This window comes from Megalopta genalis, chromosome 14 (genome assembly GCF_051020955.1).
Source record: "Megalopta genalis isolate 19385.01 chromosome 14, iyMegGena1_principal, whole genome shotgun sequence".
Taxonomy (NCBI): domain Eukaryota; kingdom Metazoa; phylum Arthropoda; class Insecta; order Hymenoptera; family Halictidae; genus Megalopta; species Megalopta genalis.
In genome coordinates, this window is record NC_135026.1 from 4,836,936 (window position 1) to 4,858,018 (window position 21,083).

The 21,083-nt window shown below is 39.4% G+C and overlaps 1 protein-coding gene across 2 annotated transcripts in view; it reads right to left on the reverse strand.

The window, feature by feature from the left end:
- LOC117225698 (uncharacterized) overlaps positions 1–18,882 on the reverse strand; it is a 94,613-nt gene extending 75,731 nt beyond the window's left edge. The window contains exon 1 of one of the 2 annotated variants that reach the window (XM_033479412.2): positions 18,394–18,882. In XM_033479412.2, the coding sequence (XP_033335303.2) occupies positions 18,394–18,505 (112 nt within the window). In that variant the 5' untranslated portion in view covers positions 18,506–18,882. Of the gene's footprint in view, positions 1–8,303; positions 9,001–18,393 lie in introns of those variants that run through there. The other variant, XM_033479410.2, reaches the window with a different exon arrangement.
- Positions 18,883–21,083: the final 2,201 nt, after the last annotated feature.

The window sequence follows — 21,083 nt, forward strand, 5'->3', positions numbered from 1 at the left end:
TCTTCTCGGACGGCGACGGAAACGGAAACGAGGAAGGTCGAAAGGGATTCGATTGGGTTCGTCGGTTCGATTCTGTCCGCTGCGGTGATTCGGTGAACTCTGATCACTGTGGGCAGTGGTCTGGCGAAGTGGTTCTTCTGGACAAAATTATCTGAGCCGAGGTGTGCCGAGGTTCAATGTTTATTTAATTGAATTAACTGAATGAACTGAATTAATAGAATTAACAGAATTAACAGAATTGCGATTATAATTGCAGAAATATAGTTATAATAAATAAACGTTAATTATATTTTTAAGTAATTGTATGATTAACGTATAATTGTCATAAATAAATGACGTGTATAATTGTTACAAATAAATGCTATACGTGACTGTGATTATAATTATAGTTGCAGAAATAAATATAATTGTAATATTGTAAATAAATGCCACGTGTGATTGTAATAAATAAATATCATATATAACAAATACATATCACAAATAACTATAATAAATAGATATCACATAAATTATAATATTTATTTCATATTATTTATTTATTTATTTTTATTTATTTGTTATTGTTTATTTTCATGATTTATCATTGTTTATTTATTTATGATTTATAATTATTTGTTTATTTATTATTTGTTATTATTTATCATTGTTTATTTATTTATTATTTATTATTCTTTATATATTTGTTATTATTTATCATTATTTATTTATTTATTATTTATTATTGTTCATTTATTTGTTATTATTTATTTGTTATTATTTATTTATTATTATTTAGTTATATTATTATATATCCCATTATTATTATTCATTTATTTAGTTATAATTATAATACGTGTGATATTAATTTATCACACATAACAACAACAAATTTATGTCACACATAATATAATTATAATTAAACACATGCATGAATAATACATGAATTCTTTAAAATATATACGAGAAATAATTGTCGGGTTTCGGAAGCGTCAAAGGGTTGCCCGTTCGGAGCGCAAACGAATGTCCGAAGTGATTTTGAAAGAAATGCATTTCAATCACGGGAAGCAGGCTCCCGGTGCACGCCGGTGCGTCGAGAGACTTCGCCTGGCCTCTTCCACCCTGGCCATTCGCAATGTCGTGTCACGGTTTCCGGTTTTTGCGTGGCCCGTCTGGAATGCGAGCAGCTGGTGCCGCGGCTTGTGCAACCGCATCGCTGGGACCACTCGCCGCACCGTAGAGACCTTAACTGTTTTCACCCGGTTTTAAAACGGAGTTTTTGACTTTGGTCGGAACGCGATCGAGATCTCGATCGGCGGACGTGAGGTCGAATCAAACGCGAGAGGAAATGGAAGGAAAATGCCGCGGATTTTTCAGCGCAGAACATGGCGAAGCGTTTCAGCGATTAGAATATTTGACTCGAGGTTTCTGTAATAGGAAGTTGCGCGTTTCGATAAATCAATTTGGATGTCACTGAGCGGCGTGGAAAGGGGAAGTTTAGATCTTAAAATTCAGGGTACAGTCAGTCAGGAAAATGATTATTTGAATGCTTTGAGGGGCTTGTGAATTTTGAATATATTTAGGGAAAAAGGTGGCTTGCATTTCCAATTCAATGCATCGTTAAAAAAGATATTAGGGAAAATTGAGCTACGGTGCCTAAAGGTAGAGACTTTTGGCTTTCAAATGAGTCTATGTGCATATTTGTACCATTTTTTGTTACGAAATGACAATGGCTTGAAAATCGTTGAGTTTTTGGATATTATGAGCTTGTGAGTGATTTTGTGATATTGAATTTACTTCTTCGTTTTTACTTCGCAAAACGGTAAGGAAAAACCATAGAACAAGTTTTAAGGGCCCGTTGGAAAGAGCAAGCTTCGGTTTTTAAGCTCAGGGTACAGTCAGTCAGGAACAAAATTTTTTGGATACTTTAACGACCTTGTGAATTTTGAGTGTTTTTAGGGAAGAAGATGTCTTGAGTTTTCAATTCATTGTGTTATTTTTAAAAAGTTCTAGGAAAAATTAAGCTACAGTGCTAAAAAGTAGAGACTTTTAGCTTTGAAATGAGTCTATGTGTATCTTTGTACAATTTTTTGTTATCAAATGACGACGGTTTGAGAATCATTTTGTTTTTGGATATTATGAGCTTGTGAGTGATTTTGTGACAATGAACTTAGTCCTCGTCTTTATTTCATAAAACAGCTAGGAAAAATCGTAGAACAAATTTTGGGGGCTTTTTGGGAAGGGGAATCTTTAATCTTCAAACTCACGGTAGAGTCAGTCAGGTAAAAAATTTTTTAAATGCTTTGAGGGCCTTGTGAATTTTGAGAATTTTTAGGGATGACGATGTCTTCTATTTCCAATCTACAGTATCGTTTAGAAAAATGTTAGGGAAAATTGAACAACGGCAATCAAAATTAGATACGTTTGTCTTTAAAAGAAGTCCATGTGCATCTTTGTACGATTTTTTGTTACGAAATGACGATGGTTCGAAAGTCGTCGTGTTTTTGGATATTATGAGCTTGTGAGTGTTTTTGTGACATCAAATTTACTTCTTCGTCTTCGCTTCACAAAACAGTAAGAAAAAATCGTAGAACAAGTTTTAAGGGCTCGTTGAAAAGAGCAAGCTTCGCTTTTCAATCTCAGGGTATAGTTAGCGAAGGAAAAAATTTTTTGGTCACTTTGACAGACTTGTGAATTTTGAGCATTTTTAGAGAAAAAGATATCTTGACTTTCCAATCCACTGTATCGTTAGAAAAAGTATTATGGAAAATTAATCTAAAATATTAAAAAGTAGAAAATTTTGGCTTTGAAACCAGTCTACGTGCATCTTTGTACGATTTTTTATTACGAAATGACGACAGTTCGAAAATCGTCGTGTTTTTGGATATTATGAGCTTATAAGTGATTTTGTGACATCGAATTTACTTCTTCGTCTTTAGTTCACAAAACAGTAAGATAAAATCATAGAACAAGTTTTAAGGGCTCGTTGAAAAGAACAAGCTTTAATTTTCAAATTCAGTGTACAGTCAGTGAAGAAAAAAATTTTTTGGACACTTCGACAGGTTTCTGAATTTTAAGTATTTTTAGGGTAAATGTTCGCCGAGTTTCCAAGCTGGCACATCTTTCCAGAAAATCGCAGCGAAAAACGAGCAACAGACAACGAAAATAGAAGCATCGCGCTTCAAAATAAGCTCAGACACATCGTTGCACGATTTTCATCCACGTAATTACACGGTTTCGAATATCATCGTGCTTCGGATACCACGAGTTCGCGAGTAACTTTACATCGATCTTGTTCCTCGTTTCTGTCTTGCGAGGCAGCCAAAACAAAAAAGGAAAGAAAAATCGTTTCGAAAGCGCTGTGACCCCGCAGTTTATCGGGTAATGCTCTTTCCTATTCGGTGGAAAACTCGCCGGACGCTCTTATCCGACTATAAATAGTGTGAACAGTGCACGGTAATGGGCCGCCGTATGACGAGGCGCGCGTACACGTGACAGGTGAAAGGATTAGAAACTGAAAAGTTGAGCATCGATGCCCGCCGGACCGTGGGCACCTCCGCAAATTCATGGTTTTAAGGTCGGGTCGACGAGAACGGGAATTACGCGCGTTTCCAGGAAACGCTATGGAAATAATGATTCTTAACGAGATCAGCGCGAATTCAGCGCGGAAAAGCGCGCTGGCCGAGCGTCTTTCGATGGTCGGAAACATCGAAGAAAAGCCTAGAAAACCGAGAAATCCCATGGAAACGCTGGAATGCCGAAAAATCGTAGGAAAAAGGCGGGGAAACCGAAAGATCGCACGATAAAGCTGGGAAAACCGAAAGATCGCACGAAAACGCGAAAATAGCCCGGGAAACTCAGAGACGTCGTAATAAGTTACGAAAAAACGATCGTACTTGATGGAAATCAGCTATAAAAAATGGATTTTGTCGGAACCTTTCAAACGCTTTCGATCGGCAGAGAAATTGAGAAACAGCAAAGTTTCGTCGAAAGTGGAGCGAACACCTAACGCCGCTAAAAACGCTGTAAAACGCTTAATAATCAGTCTTTTGATGTGCAACAAAATGCGAACGATAGACCTTAACAAGTTTTATCGAATTGGACATCGACATCGCGAGGCAAACGCTTTCGATCGCCCAGAGAAATTGCAAAACAGCAAAGTTTCGTCGAAAGTGGAGAAACTCCCGGCGATGTTAAAAACGCTGTAAAACGCTTAATAATCACGTTTTTGTTGCGCAACGAAATTCAGACGATAGATCTCGACGTGTTTTATCGAACCGGACATCGATATCCAAGTTAAACGCTTCGCGACGTCGGAGAAATTGAAAAACAGCGAAGTTTCGTCGAAAGTGGAGAAAACACTCGACTACGTTGAAACGCTGTAAAACGCTGTAAAACGCTTAATAATCGCTTTTTCGATGGCCAACAAAGTGTAAACGGTAGATCTTAACGTGTTTTGTCGAGTGAAATATCAACATCCAAGTCAAACATCTTGAATCGTCGGAGATATTGAGAAATGGCAATGTTTCGACGAAAGTTGCGAAACTTCCAACGATGTTAATTACGCTGTAAAACGCTTAATAATCACTTTTTTGTTGTGCAACGAAAGTTAGACGATAGATCTCAACGTGTTTTATCGAACTGGATATCGATATCCAAGTTAAACGCTTCGCGACGTCGGAGAAATTGAAAAACAGCGAAGTTTCTTCGACAGTGGAGAAAACACTCGACTACGCTGAAACACTATAAAACGCTGTAAAACTCTTCAAAATCAGTTTTTTGATGTACAACAAAATTTAAACAATAGATTTTGACAAACTGTATCGAATAAAATATCAATGTCCAAGTCAAACATCTCAAATTGCCAGAAAAATTGAGAAAAAGCAAAATATCGTCAAAAATGGGGCAAATTCCCAACGACACTAAAACCGTTGTAAAACGCTAAAAAATTAGTCTATTCACGTGCAACAAATTTTAAACGCAAGACCATAACAAATTCTATCGAATGACATATAATTATCCAAGTGGAACATCCTCAGTCGCCAGGAAACTCGCAAAAACCTCAAAATTCCACGAATACCCTAAAAAGTCGTCACGACGAATAGTATCGAAATAACACTGAAATGAATTCAGTCCGCGTTTCGGGCTATTTTAACTCATTCTGCGATCTCTGATGTACGTCTGACGAGGAACGAGCCCCGTGTTTAGAATCCAATTTCACTTTTAATTAAGCATCCCCGATGTATCCCGATCCTGTCGCCGTCTGAATGAACGCACCTCCCGGGGCGTGCCGGTCAGCGCAGTTTCCCGTGAGCGGACCTCTTCCCTCGTTAACGATACCCATTCATTAAGCATGCTCACAATGAACGGCCCCGTACACTCGCTCTTTTTCACGTAAACGGTCGCGGCGAGAGCCAGCGCCGGCGTCGGCCTGTTTCATTCACGGGCCGTTAAGGACGCTGAGACCTCGAGGAGACGGGAACAAAGAGAAGTGACGGTGACGAGGAGAGACAGAGAGAGAGAGAGAAATAGAAAGAAAGAGAAACACAGAGAGAAACAGAGAAAAACAGGGAGGAAGATAAACACACACAGAGAGACAAACAGAGAGAGAGAGAGAGAGAGAGGAACAGAGAGAGAGAGAAAGAGAGAGTAAGAGAGAGAGAGAGAGAGCGAGAGGGAGCGAAAGAGAGCGAATCAGAGAGAATAAGAGGCCGAGAGGGAGAGACAGAGATAGAGCAAGAGAAAGAGACAGCATTAAGACTGTATTAAGTCTGACTTAGATCTAAGTTAGGTCTGGCTTAGATGTGATTTAGGTCCGGCTTAGATCTGATTTAGGTTAAGCCTGACTATTATTTATTATTAATAATATTATTATTAATATTATAATTATTATTTATTATTAAGCCTGACTTAAATCTTATTTAAGTCTACATTAAGTCTGACTTAGATCTGATTTAAGTCTGCATTAAGACTTTATTAAGTCTGACTTAAATCTTATTTAAATCTGCATTAAGTCTGTATTAAGTCTGACTTAGATCTGATTTAAGTCTGCATTAAGACTTTATTAAGTCTGACTTAGATCTGATTTAAGTCTGCATTAAGACTCTATTAAGTCTGACTTAGATCTGAGTTAGGTCTGGCTTAGAGAGAGAGAGAGAAAGAGAGAGAGGGAGAGTGAGGGAGGAAACCAGAGAGAGAGAGAAAGAGAGAAAAAGAAACGGAGAAAGTCAGAGAGAGAAAATGAGATAAAAAGAATCAGAGAGAGAGAGAGAGTGTGAGAGAGAATCAGAGAGGGATTAAGAGAGAAAAACACAGACAGAGAGAAAGGGGAGAGAGAACCACAGGGAGAGGGAAAGAGCGACAGAAAGAGAGAGTGTGATAGAGAGAACCAGAAAGAGCGAGAGACAGAGAAACAGAGAGAGAGAGAGAGGGAGAGGGAGAGGCCGACTTATGATGGGTCTTGATCGGGCCCCGTTTAATCAGGTTAATTCCAGTCCCGCGGCGCAGCTGTTGCTGTTCAGTCGATGGATTTCTCCACCGCGAGAGAGGAGAAGAATTGCCGGGGTCAATTCTGTGCAGTGCTCACCGAGCTCTGTCATCGGGCTGTTCGATTTTTACTGATGCGCAACGATAGCGGTGCAAGCAGCAATTATTGATTTTACGGTGTATTGTTTACTATTTCATCGGCTGATTGTAGACCGTACACATTTATGACGGCAGTTAATAGAGGTGCAATGAAAACAAAGAAGACGAGATGTAAAATTACGCTGAAGAATCCATGGAAAATTGTTCTACTAGAAAATTGTTATAGAATGAAATCATTCCGGTAGGAAATTGTTCTAGCACACAATTGTTCCAGCAGAAAATTCATCTAGTATACAATTGTTCTAGTAGAAAATTATTCGAGTAGAAAATTGTTCTAGTAGAAAATTGTTCCAGCAGACAATTGACCTACTAGTCAATTGTTCCAGCAGACAATTGACCTACCAGTCAATTGTTCTAGCAGACAATTGACCTACTAGTCAATTGTTCCGGCAGACAATTGACCTACCAGTCAATTGTTCCAGTAGACAATTGACCTACTAGTCAATTGTTCCAGCAGACAATTGATCTAGTATAGAATTGTTCCAGCAGACAATTGATCTAGTATAGAATTGTTTTAGTAGAAAATTGTTCGAGGAGAAAATTAATCTAGTATACAATTGTTCTAGTATAAAGTTGTTCTAATAGAAAATTGTTCCAGCATACAATTGTTGCAGTATACAATTGTTTTAGTAGAAAATTGTTATAGTAGAAAATTATTCCAGCAGACAATTGATCTAGTAGTCAATTGTTCCAGCAGACAATTGATCTAGTAGTCAATTGTTCCAGCAGACAATTGATCTAGTAGTCAATTGTTCCAGCAGACAATTGATCTAGTAGTCAATTGTTCCAGCAGACAATTGATCTAGTAGTCAATTGTTCCAGCAGACAATTGATCTAGTAGTCAATTGTTCCAGCAGACAATTGATCTAGTATACAATTGTTCTAGTAGAAAGTTGTTCCAGCAGACAATTGATCCAGTATACAATTGTTCTAGTAGAAAGTTGTCCCAGCAGACAATTGACCTAGTAGTCAATTGTTCCAGCAGACAATTGATCAAGTAGTCAATTGTTCCAGCAGACAATTGATCAAGTATACAATTGTTCCAGTAGAAAGTTGATCCAATTGACAATTGTTCTAATTGACAATTGTTTCAGTATACAATTGTTCTAGTTTTTAATTGTTCTAATAGAAAATTGATCTAGTATACAATTAGATTAGCACGAAACCTGTTCTCCTAAAAAAAATTATTCTAATAAAAAATTATCCTAGTACACAATTATTCTACCAGAAGATCAATCGATTCCAACGAAATCATTTCAGCACAGAATTCTTTGAACCTAGAATTGCGCTGAACAGAACCAATTCCGTATACAATTCCTCCACCATAAAACATTTCCAGTACACAGCTGCTTTACCACAGAATTATCCCGGCATAAAACAGTTCCTCTACGGAATGAATTCAGTCTAGAATTATTCCCGGTAGGCCAGATCCAGTCGAGAGCAACGCTTCTGAGTAGAAGCGCGTGTCGCCTTGAAGAAGGTGCCGGAAGAAACTAGTGAACGCTGTTCCTATGTAGGTGAGCAACTCGGCGGACCAGTCCGCGATAAACGGTTCTCTGTGCACCGGCCGCGGCGTCGTGCCATCCGCTTCGAAAACCCATTTCCAGTCCCGCGGCGCGGCGCTACAAAAGAAACGGAAACAACCGCGCCGGAGAAAAAAAGAAGGGAAGAGGAAAACGAACCGGTAGGCCTTTCCGCAATCGCGATCCAGAACTCGGCCTGTTGTTGTTCGAGGAAATCATCGCGGCCGGTAATTTGCCAGCTCGCGTTCCGCGGACGTTGTTGTTCACGCTGCTCGCTCGCCTTCTGCATTCATCGCCGTCGTTTACCGATAATTAATCAATGGCCGGCCCGTTTCGGGCAGAACGCTGCCTGACGAACGTCCTCCGGTGCTCGGCGTGCGTCGACGACGCGATTTCGCGCGCGCGCGCGCGCACGGAATGTCACGTTAGGGTAGTTTTCTTCATGTTTCGCAAAATTTTGAAAAAAATAGGGTGGCTTCTGGATAGGAAGACGCGTGTATGGGAATTTTTTCAGATTTTTATGTCGCGAACTGTGATCGCGAAAAATGGAAAACTGGAGAAAAGATTAAAAAATCGCAAACTAGAGAAGATACTATTTTTATATTAATTGACTGAGAAAACAACGTCGCGGAAAGTGTGCTCAAATTTTTTCCGATTTTTCGATCGCTTGCGTCATAATTGAAAAAATCGATTCGTTAACGTTCCGACAATTTTCTCAAATTTTTCTCAAGATTATTTGTTTATTCCGGAGATTTCAATCGACGATTAGCGATTATCTCGTGAATATCTCGACGTGCGTGGGCCCACGGAGAACTGATCCAGCTCTCGGGTGTCACTCGCGCCGATACACCGCGAATCGGCCGCCGCGGCGCGCGGCTCCGCGCTGCACTGCGCCGATAGGAAAAGCGTAACGGCGGCCGCAACGACACCCGTTGCGTAATCCGGCTGCGCGTGGCCATTAGGCTCGCACAACGCGTAATTAGGAAAAATTCATGGACAGCTTGTGCAGTCGCGTACAGATCGCAGTACCGCCAGCGATGCCGGACGCAACTGCTTTACCGCGCTCGATTACTATAATATATTATCGCCTATCACTTTGCCGCTTGGCAAGGAAATTGTCCCCGTTTTGACAGCTCTGTCATTTCACCGTCTGTCATTTCTCTGTCCGACGTGACGGATTTATTCTCATTCTTCCGTGCTGTTCCGGCAAATCGCGTGACTTATATTTTCGTTTCATTTAACGTAATCTAACTCAATTAACCGCGAGCTCTTTTCTTATATTCTTCGGTACATTTCAAATAATAGTAAAATTAGAAGGAACTATTTTAGTCATTGTTGTCAATAGTGATAAATAAAGCAGTCGTTTTATCGTCTAAAGAAAAATAATTCGAATTATTTACTCGAATTATAAAAATATTCTTATTATATTTTATTATATTATTATATTATTATATTTTAAAAGGAGACAGTACACTTTGTGACGAGACTGTATGCTCGAAGATTGATGAACAAAGCTGGGAACGTCGTTAATTGCGACAAACCTGGTTGCCAGGAAAATAGGCTAGATTCACAAGCGAGGGAGTAGGGATAGGTAACGTGACGCGGCGGATGGGTTAGAACGCCCCACTCCGCTGCGCGACGCGAATCGACGATGGCCGCGTGGAGTACTCCCACTCCTTCGGCTTGAAATCTAGCTTAATGTCCTGGCAACCGTACTGAGAGTAATCCTAGACAGTGTTGCGACGACTGAGAATACAATTTAGATTACTTCTTCATCCTCGAGAACGGGGGGGGGTCTATATTGTTCTTTATATTATTTATTGTTTTCCAAATTATTTATTGTTCTCCATATTATGATCCTTCATATTATTTATTATGCTCCAGATTATTTATTGTTCTCCACATTATTTATGATCCTCCATATTATTTATTATGCTCCAGATTATTTATTGTTCTCCATATTATTTATGGCTCTTCATATTATTTATTATGCTCCAAATTATTTACTGTTCTTCAGGTTATTTATTGTTCTCCAAATTATTCATTGTTCGTCATAGTATTTATCGTTCTCCAAATTATTTATTAATCATCTTAATATTTATTGTTCTTCATATTATTTATTGTTCTCCAAATTATTTATTCTTCTTCAAATTATTTATTCTTCTTCAAATTATTCATTGTTCCCCTTATTATTTATTGTTCATCTCAATATTTATTATTATCCAAATTATTTATTGTTCTTCACATTATTTATTATTCATCATAATATTTGTTGTCCTTCATATTATTTATTGTTCCCTAAATTATTTATTGTTAATCATAATATTTATTGTTCCTAATATTATTTATCGTTCTCCAAATTATTTATTATTCATCTCAATATTTATTGTTCTCCAAATTATTTATTGTTCTCCATATTATTTATTGTTCTCCATATTATTTATTGTTCATCAAATTATTTATTGTCCATCTCAATATTTATCGTCCTCCAAATTATTTATTGTTCTTCATATTATTTACTGTCCATCTCAATATTTATTGTTCTCCAAATTACTCATTATTCGTCACAATATATATCGTTCTTCGTATCATTTATTATCCCCTAAATTATTTATCGTTCGTCATAATATTTATCGTTCCATCTCCGAAGCAAACGAAGCTCAGAACTCCCACACAGTTTTCACCGGTCGCCCGTTTCAGCGTCGGCGCACGGCTGCCTGCGGTTTTGTTTCCCGGCCAGGACGTGCTAAAACCCAACGGGTCGAAGCAACAACAAGCACGACAGTTCTTAAAGCCGAGCGGTCGCAGACTCGCGTAAGAGAAATCTAACCGAGACTGCCGGAGAACTTTCGTTCGCTGGTACGCATCGATCATGCAGCAAATTTTACTAAATTACAGTCGATCGGTGGCTCGCCGTGACGCGCGTGGATTAAATGACCGCGGAGCGGTCGCTCTGCTCGCACGTTGTTCGAACGGCGGCGACGCGAATGAAAGTGAACCTCGCCGCGACCGAAGAACCGAACGACGAAACGGAACGCGACGACCGCTCGTAAACTGCTTTCCTGGGAATGCCATTGACATGCCGGGGAAGAATGTTAACGGGAACGAAACGTTGACTGGCCAAAGTGGAAGCGACGGAATTTTAACGATGATTGCGCTGTGGTTAATTAAATTGTTCGCGAGAATATGGTTGGGGGTGCACCACTGGGAGTTTTGTCAATTAGACGGAAAATTAGGCGATTGAATTAACATTGCTCGGTGATGTAATTCTGGCCAATCTATAAAATTATTTATGTAATATATTATTTTTTTAAATTTCGTATCGCAGTGAATTTTAGCGGGTGCAAAGAATTGGGGGATGAAATTGAAATCGGACGACGGTGGAGTTTCAATGAAGATTATTCTAAAATTATTTGTAATACATTATTTTTAAAAATGTGGTTTTCTATGTCTCACAGTGAATTTTAACAAGATCAAAAAATTGGGGGATGCAATTGAAATCGGACAACGATGGAATTTCAACGAAAATTATTCTAAAATTAATTGTAATATGTTATTTTTAAAAATATGGTTTTCTATGTATCGCAGTAAATTTTAACGAGGCCCAAAAATTAGGGGATGAAATTGAAATCGGACGACGGTGGAATTTCAATGAAGATTATTCTAAAATTATTTGTAATATATTATTTTTAAAAATGTGGTTTTCTATGTATCGCAGTGAATTTTAACGAGACCCAAAAATTAAGGGATGAAATTGAAATCGGACGACGGTGGAATTTCAATAAAGATTGTTCTAAAATTATTTGTAATATATTATTTTTAAAAATGTGGTTTTCTATGTATCGCAGTAAATTTTAACGAGACCCAAAAATTAGGGGATGAAATTGAAATCGGACGGCGGTGGAATTTCAATGAAGATTATTCTAAAATTATTTGTAATATATTATTTTTAAAAATGTGGTTTTCTATGTATCGCAGTGAATTTTAACGAGACCCAAAAATTAAGGGATGAAATTGAAATCGGACGACGGTGGAATTTCAATAAAGATTGTTCTAAAATTATTTGTAATATATTATTTTTAAAAATGTGGTTTTCTATGTATCGCAGTAAATTTTAACGAGACCCAAAAATTAGGGGATGAAATTGAAATCGGACGGCGGTGGAATTTCAATGAAGATTATTCTAAAATTATTTGTAATATATTATTTTTAAAAATGTGGTTTTCTATGTATCGCAGTGAATTTTAACGAGACCCAAAAATTAAGGGATGAAATTGAAATCGGACGACGGTGGAATTTCAGTAAAGATTGTTCTAAAATTATTTGTAATATATTATTTTTAAAAATGTGGTTTTCTATGTATCGCAGTAAATTTTAACGAGACCCAAAAATTAGGGGATGAAATTGAAATCGGTCGGCGGTGGAATTTCAATAAAGATTGTTCTAAAATTAATTATAATAAATTATTTTTTAAAATACAGTTAATCGTGTACCACAGTAAATTTTCAAATTATTAATAAATTAAGGGATGAAATAAAAATCAAACCACGATAGAAATCCAACGAATATCATTTTAAAATTAAGGAATATAAATTATTTTAAAAAATACAGTCAACCATGTGCCGCAGTGAATTTTCACGGGATCAATAAATTAGGGAATGAAATAAAAATCAAACAACGACAGAAATTCAACGATATCCAGGATCAATAAATTAAGGGATGAGATTAAAATCGATCGATTTCCAATAAAGATTACATTCTAAAAATAATCGGATTAAATCTAAAAAAAATAAAAAAACGTGTACGATATCAAGGAGCAGCCCAGATGGTGCGGAACCCATTCGTTATTCAACTGTCGTTTACGCAACACGAGGAAACCCGATTTATCGAATCCAAATGGGACCGGTTATCTGCCGCGTTATTTGCATACAACAAGCAATTGTTCCTGGATAAGCTTTCCAGGCGAATTCGTTAAATAGATCCGCGATTTTCTCTGACGGTATTCCGCCGAGAGAACGACGGGCAACGTAACTTGCGATCAATGTGAAAACAGTAGTTGAACAACAATTGTAGTTTCGACGCAATTGTTCTATTTAGAATTAATGGTGGCCACGTGGACTCTATATTTTCGTGCGAAATGGAAAATGTTTGCAATAGAAGGAAAAGCAACATAAGCAAATAGAAAGTTATGTCTTTGTTTCACGATTATTAACTTTGTTATAAACAATTTAAATATTTCTTTGTTTAACAATTTTAAATAGTGATCATTATTGTTATTGTATTGCTATATTAATAGATCGATATCTAATTACTTTATTATTATTTTTATTATTATTATTAGTATTATTATTATTTTTTTATTATTATTATTACTATTATTATTTTTTGTTATTATCATTACCATTATTATTATTATTATTATTATTATTATTATTATTATTATTATTATTATTATTATTATTATTATTATTATTATTATTATTATTATTATTATTATTATTATTATTATTATTATTATTATTATAATTGTATTATCATATTAGTAGATCAATATTTAATTACTTTATTATTTTAAATCTCCATTTAAAGTTTCCTTTTTTTACCAAATTTAAAAGTAATTATTATTTTTATTATTGTATTACTATATTAATAAATTGATATTTAATTACTGTAATATAACATTACATATTATATTATTATTATATTATATGTTATATTATTATTATATTATATATTATATTATTATTATATTATAAATTATATTATATATTATATTATCATTATATTATATATTATATTATATTATTACTATTATTATTATTATTATTATTATTATTAAAGCCAGTTAAAAATTCAGGTTCCGAACTCCAGCAGTTCGAAATACAAAATGCAATTGAACAACAATTTTCATCAGCGTTCCGAACGTGAGGCCCAAAATCCGGGTCCAACGGTCCCCGAAAATCTCAATTAACCCAACTCGGGAATCAACGAGGGCAAACATCGGCCGTCGCTCCAATCGAAAGTTTCCTCCGCCTCGAGAGGCCGTGTGCTCGTCGACTACCCAAGGGGGACGGGGGGACGCGGGGAAGGGAAGGACGATGGTCCTGGGACCGGGCGGATTGGATCACGCAAAATCGCGATGACGACCCAGTTACGGTGCGCCGGTGTGGGGGATAACGGTGCGCGATCACGCGGCACGCACACCACCGCGCGCCGCTTCCTGTCAGCCGATCATCCTCCCGATGGTCCGCTCGTTTCCCCCCGCGCGCGGGGCTCCGCGAACTGGCGAGAAATACTCGTCGAAGAACCATCGAGTTCTTCTGCGTTTTCTCAATAAAGATATATATAAAATTATATATAAAGATATATATTTATATATATATAGTAATATATATTATAATATATTATTAATATTTATATTAATATATATTATAATATATTATTAATATTTATATTAATATTATTATAATATTATTATAATATTTATATTAATATATATTATAATATATTATTAATATTTATATTAATATTATTATAATATTATTATAATATTTATATTTATATTATTTTATATTATTAATTAATATAATATATTATAATATAGTAATATATATATTACTAATAACTTTTTTCTTATATATATAAGGAAAAAGTTGCTTCAAAAGACCTCAGGAATCCCCTACTTTCGGATTGCGAGATGTTTTTGGGACACCCTGTATATATAATATATATATATTCCCGTAAGAGAGAGAGAGAGATGTTCGTCCTAAAGAAGCCACCGGCGTTGAATCCGCGTACGAAGAAGGCGCCGCGCGAGGAACCGCTCGGCGCGAAACGGGACACTAATTGCGCGCCGCCGCGCGCCGCAAGTAGCGAACGCGTGCGATTCCGCGCTGCCGCGGATTACAACAGGCTTTGACATTTACTTTGACATTTATCGGAGTAGAACGCGCCGCCCGGCGCCGCGAAAAGAATCGCCGGATCGCCGTGGGAACCGGCCGGCGTCCGTCGTCTTCGGCGCGTCGTCTGACGGCGAAAAGCACGCGCGGCGCGTATCACTGAGCTGTCCGCGCCGGAACACGGGGGCGAGACGCTCCGCTCGCTTTCCGCGCGACGGGGCGCAGCGGATCTTGAAACGCGGCGGACCTTTCGGGGGAGGAAGAGTGTTGGGGGGAGAGGGGAGAGCGTCGGGGGGAGGCAGAGCGTCGAGGGGGAGGCTGGGGGAGAAGAAGAAGCAGCAGGAAGAGAGCGGTAGCCGCGGCGATCGGGAAGAAGAGGCCGAGGAAGAGGAGGAGTGGAAGAGGTCGAGGACCGTGAAACGAGGATAACCGTACCGGTAGTACGAGAAGGGAAAGGGAAACGGGGGAAGGTGGCGGAGGAAGTGGTTCGACGGTGGAACTAGGTGGCTGATGAGGAAGAGCGGGCGAGAGGGGGAGAGGATCGGTGGAAGAGGAGGAAGAGGAAGAGTGAAACGGGATGGCTGCAGTCGGTTGGAGAAGATGATGGTGGAAGAGGATCGGTGGAAGTGGAGAGAGAGGAAGAGGAGAGAAAGAGCATTGGAAAATGTGATGTGGGAAAAATCTGTGGGAGAGGATCGGTGGAAAAGGGCCAGTGGATAGAGACGAGGAGATGGAGATTAGTAGAAAGAGATGGCTAGGTGAGGATAAGTGGATGAAGATCAATAGAAAAAGACGGCTAGATGAAGACAAGAAGATAAAGATGAGTAGAAAAAGTCGATTGGATGAAGACAAGTAGGAAAGGAGCACTAGGTGAGGACAAGTAAATGAAGATGAGTAGAAAAAGTCGACTAGATGAAGACAGGTAGACGAAGACGGCTAAGTAAGGAGAAGAAGATGAAGATCAGTAGAAAAAGTTGACGGGAAGAAGACAAGTAGATAAAGATCACTAAGTGAGGACAAGTGGAGAAATGTGAGTTGAAAAAGTTGACTGGATGAAGACAAGTAGATAAAGATGAGTAGAAAAAGTTGACTACATGAAGACAAGTAGATAAAGATGAGTAGAGAAAGTCGACTAGATGAAGACAAATAGAGAATGATCAGTAGAAAAAGACTCGTAGGTAAGGACAAGTAGATAAATATCAGTAGAAAAAGACTCGTAGGTAAGGACAAGTAGATAAATATCAGTAGAAAAAGAACATTTGGCAAAGACAAGTAGATAAAGATCAGTAGAAAAAGACCATTTGTCAAAGACAAGTAGATAAAGATCAGTGGAAAAAGACCATTTAACAAAGACAAGTAGATAAAGACCAGTCGAAAGAGACCACAAGACAAAGACAAGTAGATAAAGATCAGTAGGAAAATACGTCTAGATGAAGACAAGTAGACAAGGACCAGTAGAAGTGGACAGTAGCAAAAGACTATTAAAAAAAGATCACTATATAAAGTCAAGTAAATAATGACCAGTAGAAGTAGAATGTGGCAAAAGACTAGCAGAAAATGACGACTATATAAAGGCAAGTACATAATGACCAGTAGAAGCAGATAGTGGCAAAAGACCAGTAGAAAAAGATGACCAAACGAAGACAAGTAGATAAAGACCAGTGAAAGAAGACAGTTCTAGACGACAAGTGGAAGACTATGGTACTATGTGACAACCGGAAGATGACAAATGTAGACGACAATGGCTGTGAATAGTAGAATGGAACAGTAATAGATGACGAGTAAAAAAGGACGTTAATAAATTGAGAGTGAAAGAGAACAATTGTAGGTGACGAGTGCAAAACGGCAGTAGTGAATGACAACTGCAATAGAAGATGACAAGTGGAGGACAGTAGTAGATGACGAGTGGAAGACGCCAGTAGCAAATGACAAGTAAAAGATGAGGAGAGGACAGTAGAAGATGATAGTAAAAACTGACTAGAGGATGAGGGCAGCAGAAGAGAATAGTAGTAAATGACAAGTTGAGTAGTTGGGAAGCTGAGTAGAATAGAGTAGCAGTAGATAACGAGTGGAAGAGAATGAATTCGAGAGGACAGTAGGTTACGACAAGAACGAGTGGCAAAGGTTGACTAGAAAAACGTCGAACAGAAGGTCCAATGGACAATAGTAAAAAAGGTAGAAAAAAGGTATAACTAGAAAAATATCGAGTGGAAAAAGGTAGAGTAGAACAAGGTCCAGAAACAGGAAGGTACAGTGAAAAAAAAGTTTGAGTAGAACAAGGTCCAGCAAAAGAAAGGTTGACTAAAAAATGGTTTGAGTAGAAAAAGATTGAGTAGAAATAAGTCGAGTGGAATAAGGTTCAATAAAAAACAGATTGAGTAGAAAATGGTTCAATAAAAGGAGGTAGAATAGAAAAAGGTCCAATAAAAAAAGGGTTAAGTAGAAGAAAGTCGATTAAAACAAGGTTTGAGTAGAACAAAGTCCAATAGAAAAAAGGTCCAGCGGAAGCAGTTCAAATAGATGACAGTTTACGTAGCAAAAGGTCGAGTAGAAGTCGTTTGAGCAAAAACACATTTGAGTAGCACAAGGTCTAGCAAAAAAAGGTTTGAATAGAACGAGGTTAGATAGAAAAAAGGTCGAGCAGAATGAGGTCGAATAGAGAAGAGATTAAGCAGAAAAGGGTTGAGTAATAAAATATTTGATTAGAACAAGGTATAGCAAAAAACAGGACTAATAAAAAAAGGTTTGAGTAGAACATGGTGCAAGAGGAAAAAAGCTCGAGCAGAGGGTGGTCGAATAGAGAGGAAAAGGTCGAGTAGAAAAATATTTGGGTAGAACAAGGTCTAGCAAATAAAAGGTCGAGCACAAAAAAATTTGGGTGGAAAAGATCGAGTAGAAAATGGTTTGAGTAGAAAAAGGTCGAATAGGAAAAGATTTGAGTAGAACAAGATTTTAATAGAAAAAGATCGAATAGAAAATGGTTTGAGTAGAAAAGATCGAGTGGAAAAAAGTTTGAGTAGAAAAGATCGAGTAGAAAAAATCGAGTAGAAAATGGTTTCAGTAGAAACAGGTCGAGTAGAAAAGATTGTATAGAAAATGATTTGAGTAGAAAAGGGTTTCAGTTAGAAAAGGATCGAGTAGAAAAAGGTTTGAGTAGAAAAGATCGAATAGAAAATGGTTTGAGTAGAAAAAAAAGCCCCGACCAAAAAAAGGTCATCTCGATGAACATCCGACCCGGAAAACGCGTACGTAAAGAGATCCTCGAGTAAGCTCCCGATTGACAGAGCCGGTAAGGAGGACGCGACTGGGACACTAGATCAGGCCGCCGGAATGAGAAGAAGATGACTCACCGCTCTTCCTGCCGGCGCTCTGGGTGACGCGTATGCCGGTGGCGAGCCGCGTGGCAGCGATGAGTATCGTCGCGAGGACGAGCACGGTGTAGCGGGTACGGTCGAGTCTCATGACTCCTGGCTGGACGAGCGGCAGCGGCGGCACACCAGTGGGAAACCAAGAACCTCCTTGTACTAGAACCCCGGACTTGTCGGCGAGACTTGCTGAGGCAAAGGCTCAGCGTCGACTGAGACGTTCTTTGTGCCCGCCGCTCTATCTGGACTGTCACTTCTCTCCTCGTCGTCTTTTCACACCGCCTTTGTCCTGCGGCCGTCGGTTATCCCCAGGGAACCGTAACTGACTACCACCAAAATTCCGATATACGTACGTACATATATATATACGTATAAATATATACGACAATGTACGATCACTTTCGTGTATACGGATCCCGAAAATCGCAGCCGGCTCCGCACCGTATCGGTCTTATCCGACTAGTCGTAATCCACCGTGCGCTCTTGTACACCTATTTAAAACCTATCGCTCCACCTCGCGCTTCATACTATTGGCTCCTGCCCCAATTCCTTGTCCAATGATACACTCTCGAGCGCGTTCACCTCCTTTTCAGATCGTGCGCGCCGGCCGGCCTGCGGAGAGGTGGCAGAAAGTGTCGGATAGTAGGTGGTAGGTGGTAGCGACAACGGGTAGGTGGTAATACCGCCGGATGTTTGGAAGCCGCCACGCTAATAATCGGCAACAGGCCCTGGAAAACTCTCTGTTCTGCATGCTGCCCCCTCCCGTCGGCTGCCAGTCGCCCGCCTCCCCCCACCACGCGCCGTCCGCCCTCCTTCGAGCGGGCCCCCCTCCCCGCCGCGGCCCGCCGCGCCGCGCGACCCCGTGGAGCACAGCCACGTTTCATTTCGTTTCGTTACGCTGCGTTTCCATAGTTTCCATCGCGCGCCGATCCCGCTCGATGAAGGTGAAGGGATTTTCTGGCGAGCCGACGGATCGCCCCGCTAACTTCTGCACGCCTTTCCTGCGCCGGGCCTGCTACGTGCCCACGTTTCACTGTCCATCCGCTCCGCAGGCTATGATAGCGGCGGACGCGCGCGTCGGGGCCCGCGCGCCTTCGAACGGGCCCTGGGCCCGCCGGCTGATTTACTCCGGCGCTGCCTCGTGGCCACGGCGCATCGTCGACGGGCCCGGATCATGTCGACGTACTGGGCGCATTTTTGTTCCGTTGTGCCCAGCTTCGATTTCGAGGACCATAGCCGCCTTGGCAATGAACGGGCCCCCGTCAGCTGTGGGCTCTCTGTTTATGGGCCAGGCGGAGCCGGGAGGAATGCGGTCTCGTAGTTCGGTCTTTGTTTCGCGACGGCCTCGGAGTTGAACCGGGCTAGGCGGTTCGAGTGGATGTCGCAATTGTTGTGACGGGGGCCTTACGACAGTCCCGGGAGGGACTTAGACATTTTTTGGACCGGGGCGCGACGTACCGGAGCGATAGCGATGGTTAGGTGTATTTATTTGTGACACGGAGGATGTGGAACGTATTGTACTATAGAAGAATGTTTTTAGAATGTTTTGTAGAGGGATGAGTACCTTTCGGGACTTTGTGAACACCGTTGAACGTGGCAGGTAGGTCGGTAGGACGTCGTTCTTTGTAACTCGTGATGGAGCAGGTATTGCTTTGAGTAGTTTGTGGACAGCATTGGATAGTTTAGGATCTTTTTGTGTACTTTGTGAACATCGTTGAACATTGAGTACCGTAGTACAGCGTTCTTTGTGACTCACGAGGGAAAAAGTATTATTTTGAGTGCTTTGTGAACACCATTGGATGTGGTGTACGGTAAAAAGTCGTTGTTTGTAACTCGTGAGGAAGCAAGTATTGTCTTGAGTACTTTGTTACAATAGGAAGTCATTCTTTGTGAGTCATGAAGGAGTAAGCATTATTTTGAGTCTTTTTGAACACTATTGAACATGCTGTACGATAGGAAATCATTCTTTGTGACTCACGAAGGAGTAAGCACTATTTTGAGTACTCTGTGAACACTGTTGAACATGTTGTACGATAGGAAGTCATTCTTTGTGAGTCATGAAGAATCAAGTATTGTTTTGAGTACTTTGTGAACATCATTGAACGTGATGTACGATAGGAAATCATTCTTTGTGACTCATGGAGGAGTAAGTATTGTTTTAAGTACTCTGCGAACACTATTGAACATGATGTACGGTAGGAAGTCATTATTTGTAACTCATGAAAAAGCAAGTATTGTTTTGAGTAGTCTGTGAACACTATTGAACACGTTGTACGATAGGAAGTCATTCTCTCTGACTCATGAAGTATTATCAAATATTATCTTGAGTATTCTGTGAACAGCATGGAATATAGAGTATCATAGTACATCATTCTTCGTGACTCACAAGAAATCAAGCATTATTTCGTATATTCTGTGAACATTGTTGAACACGGTATGCGTATCATTCTTTGCGACTCATGATGGAGTAAGTATTGTTTTGAGTACTCTGCGGACACCATTGAACATAGAGAACCGTATCACAACATTCTTTGTGACTCACAAGGAAACAAGTATTATTTTGAAAACTTTATGGACAACATAGAACATCAAGTTCCATATCACAATATTCTTTGTGACTCAGAAGGAATCAAGTATTATTTTGTGTACTCTGTGAACACCATTGAACATTGAGT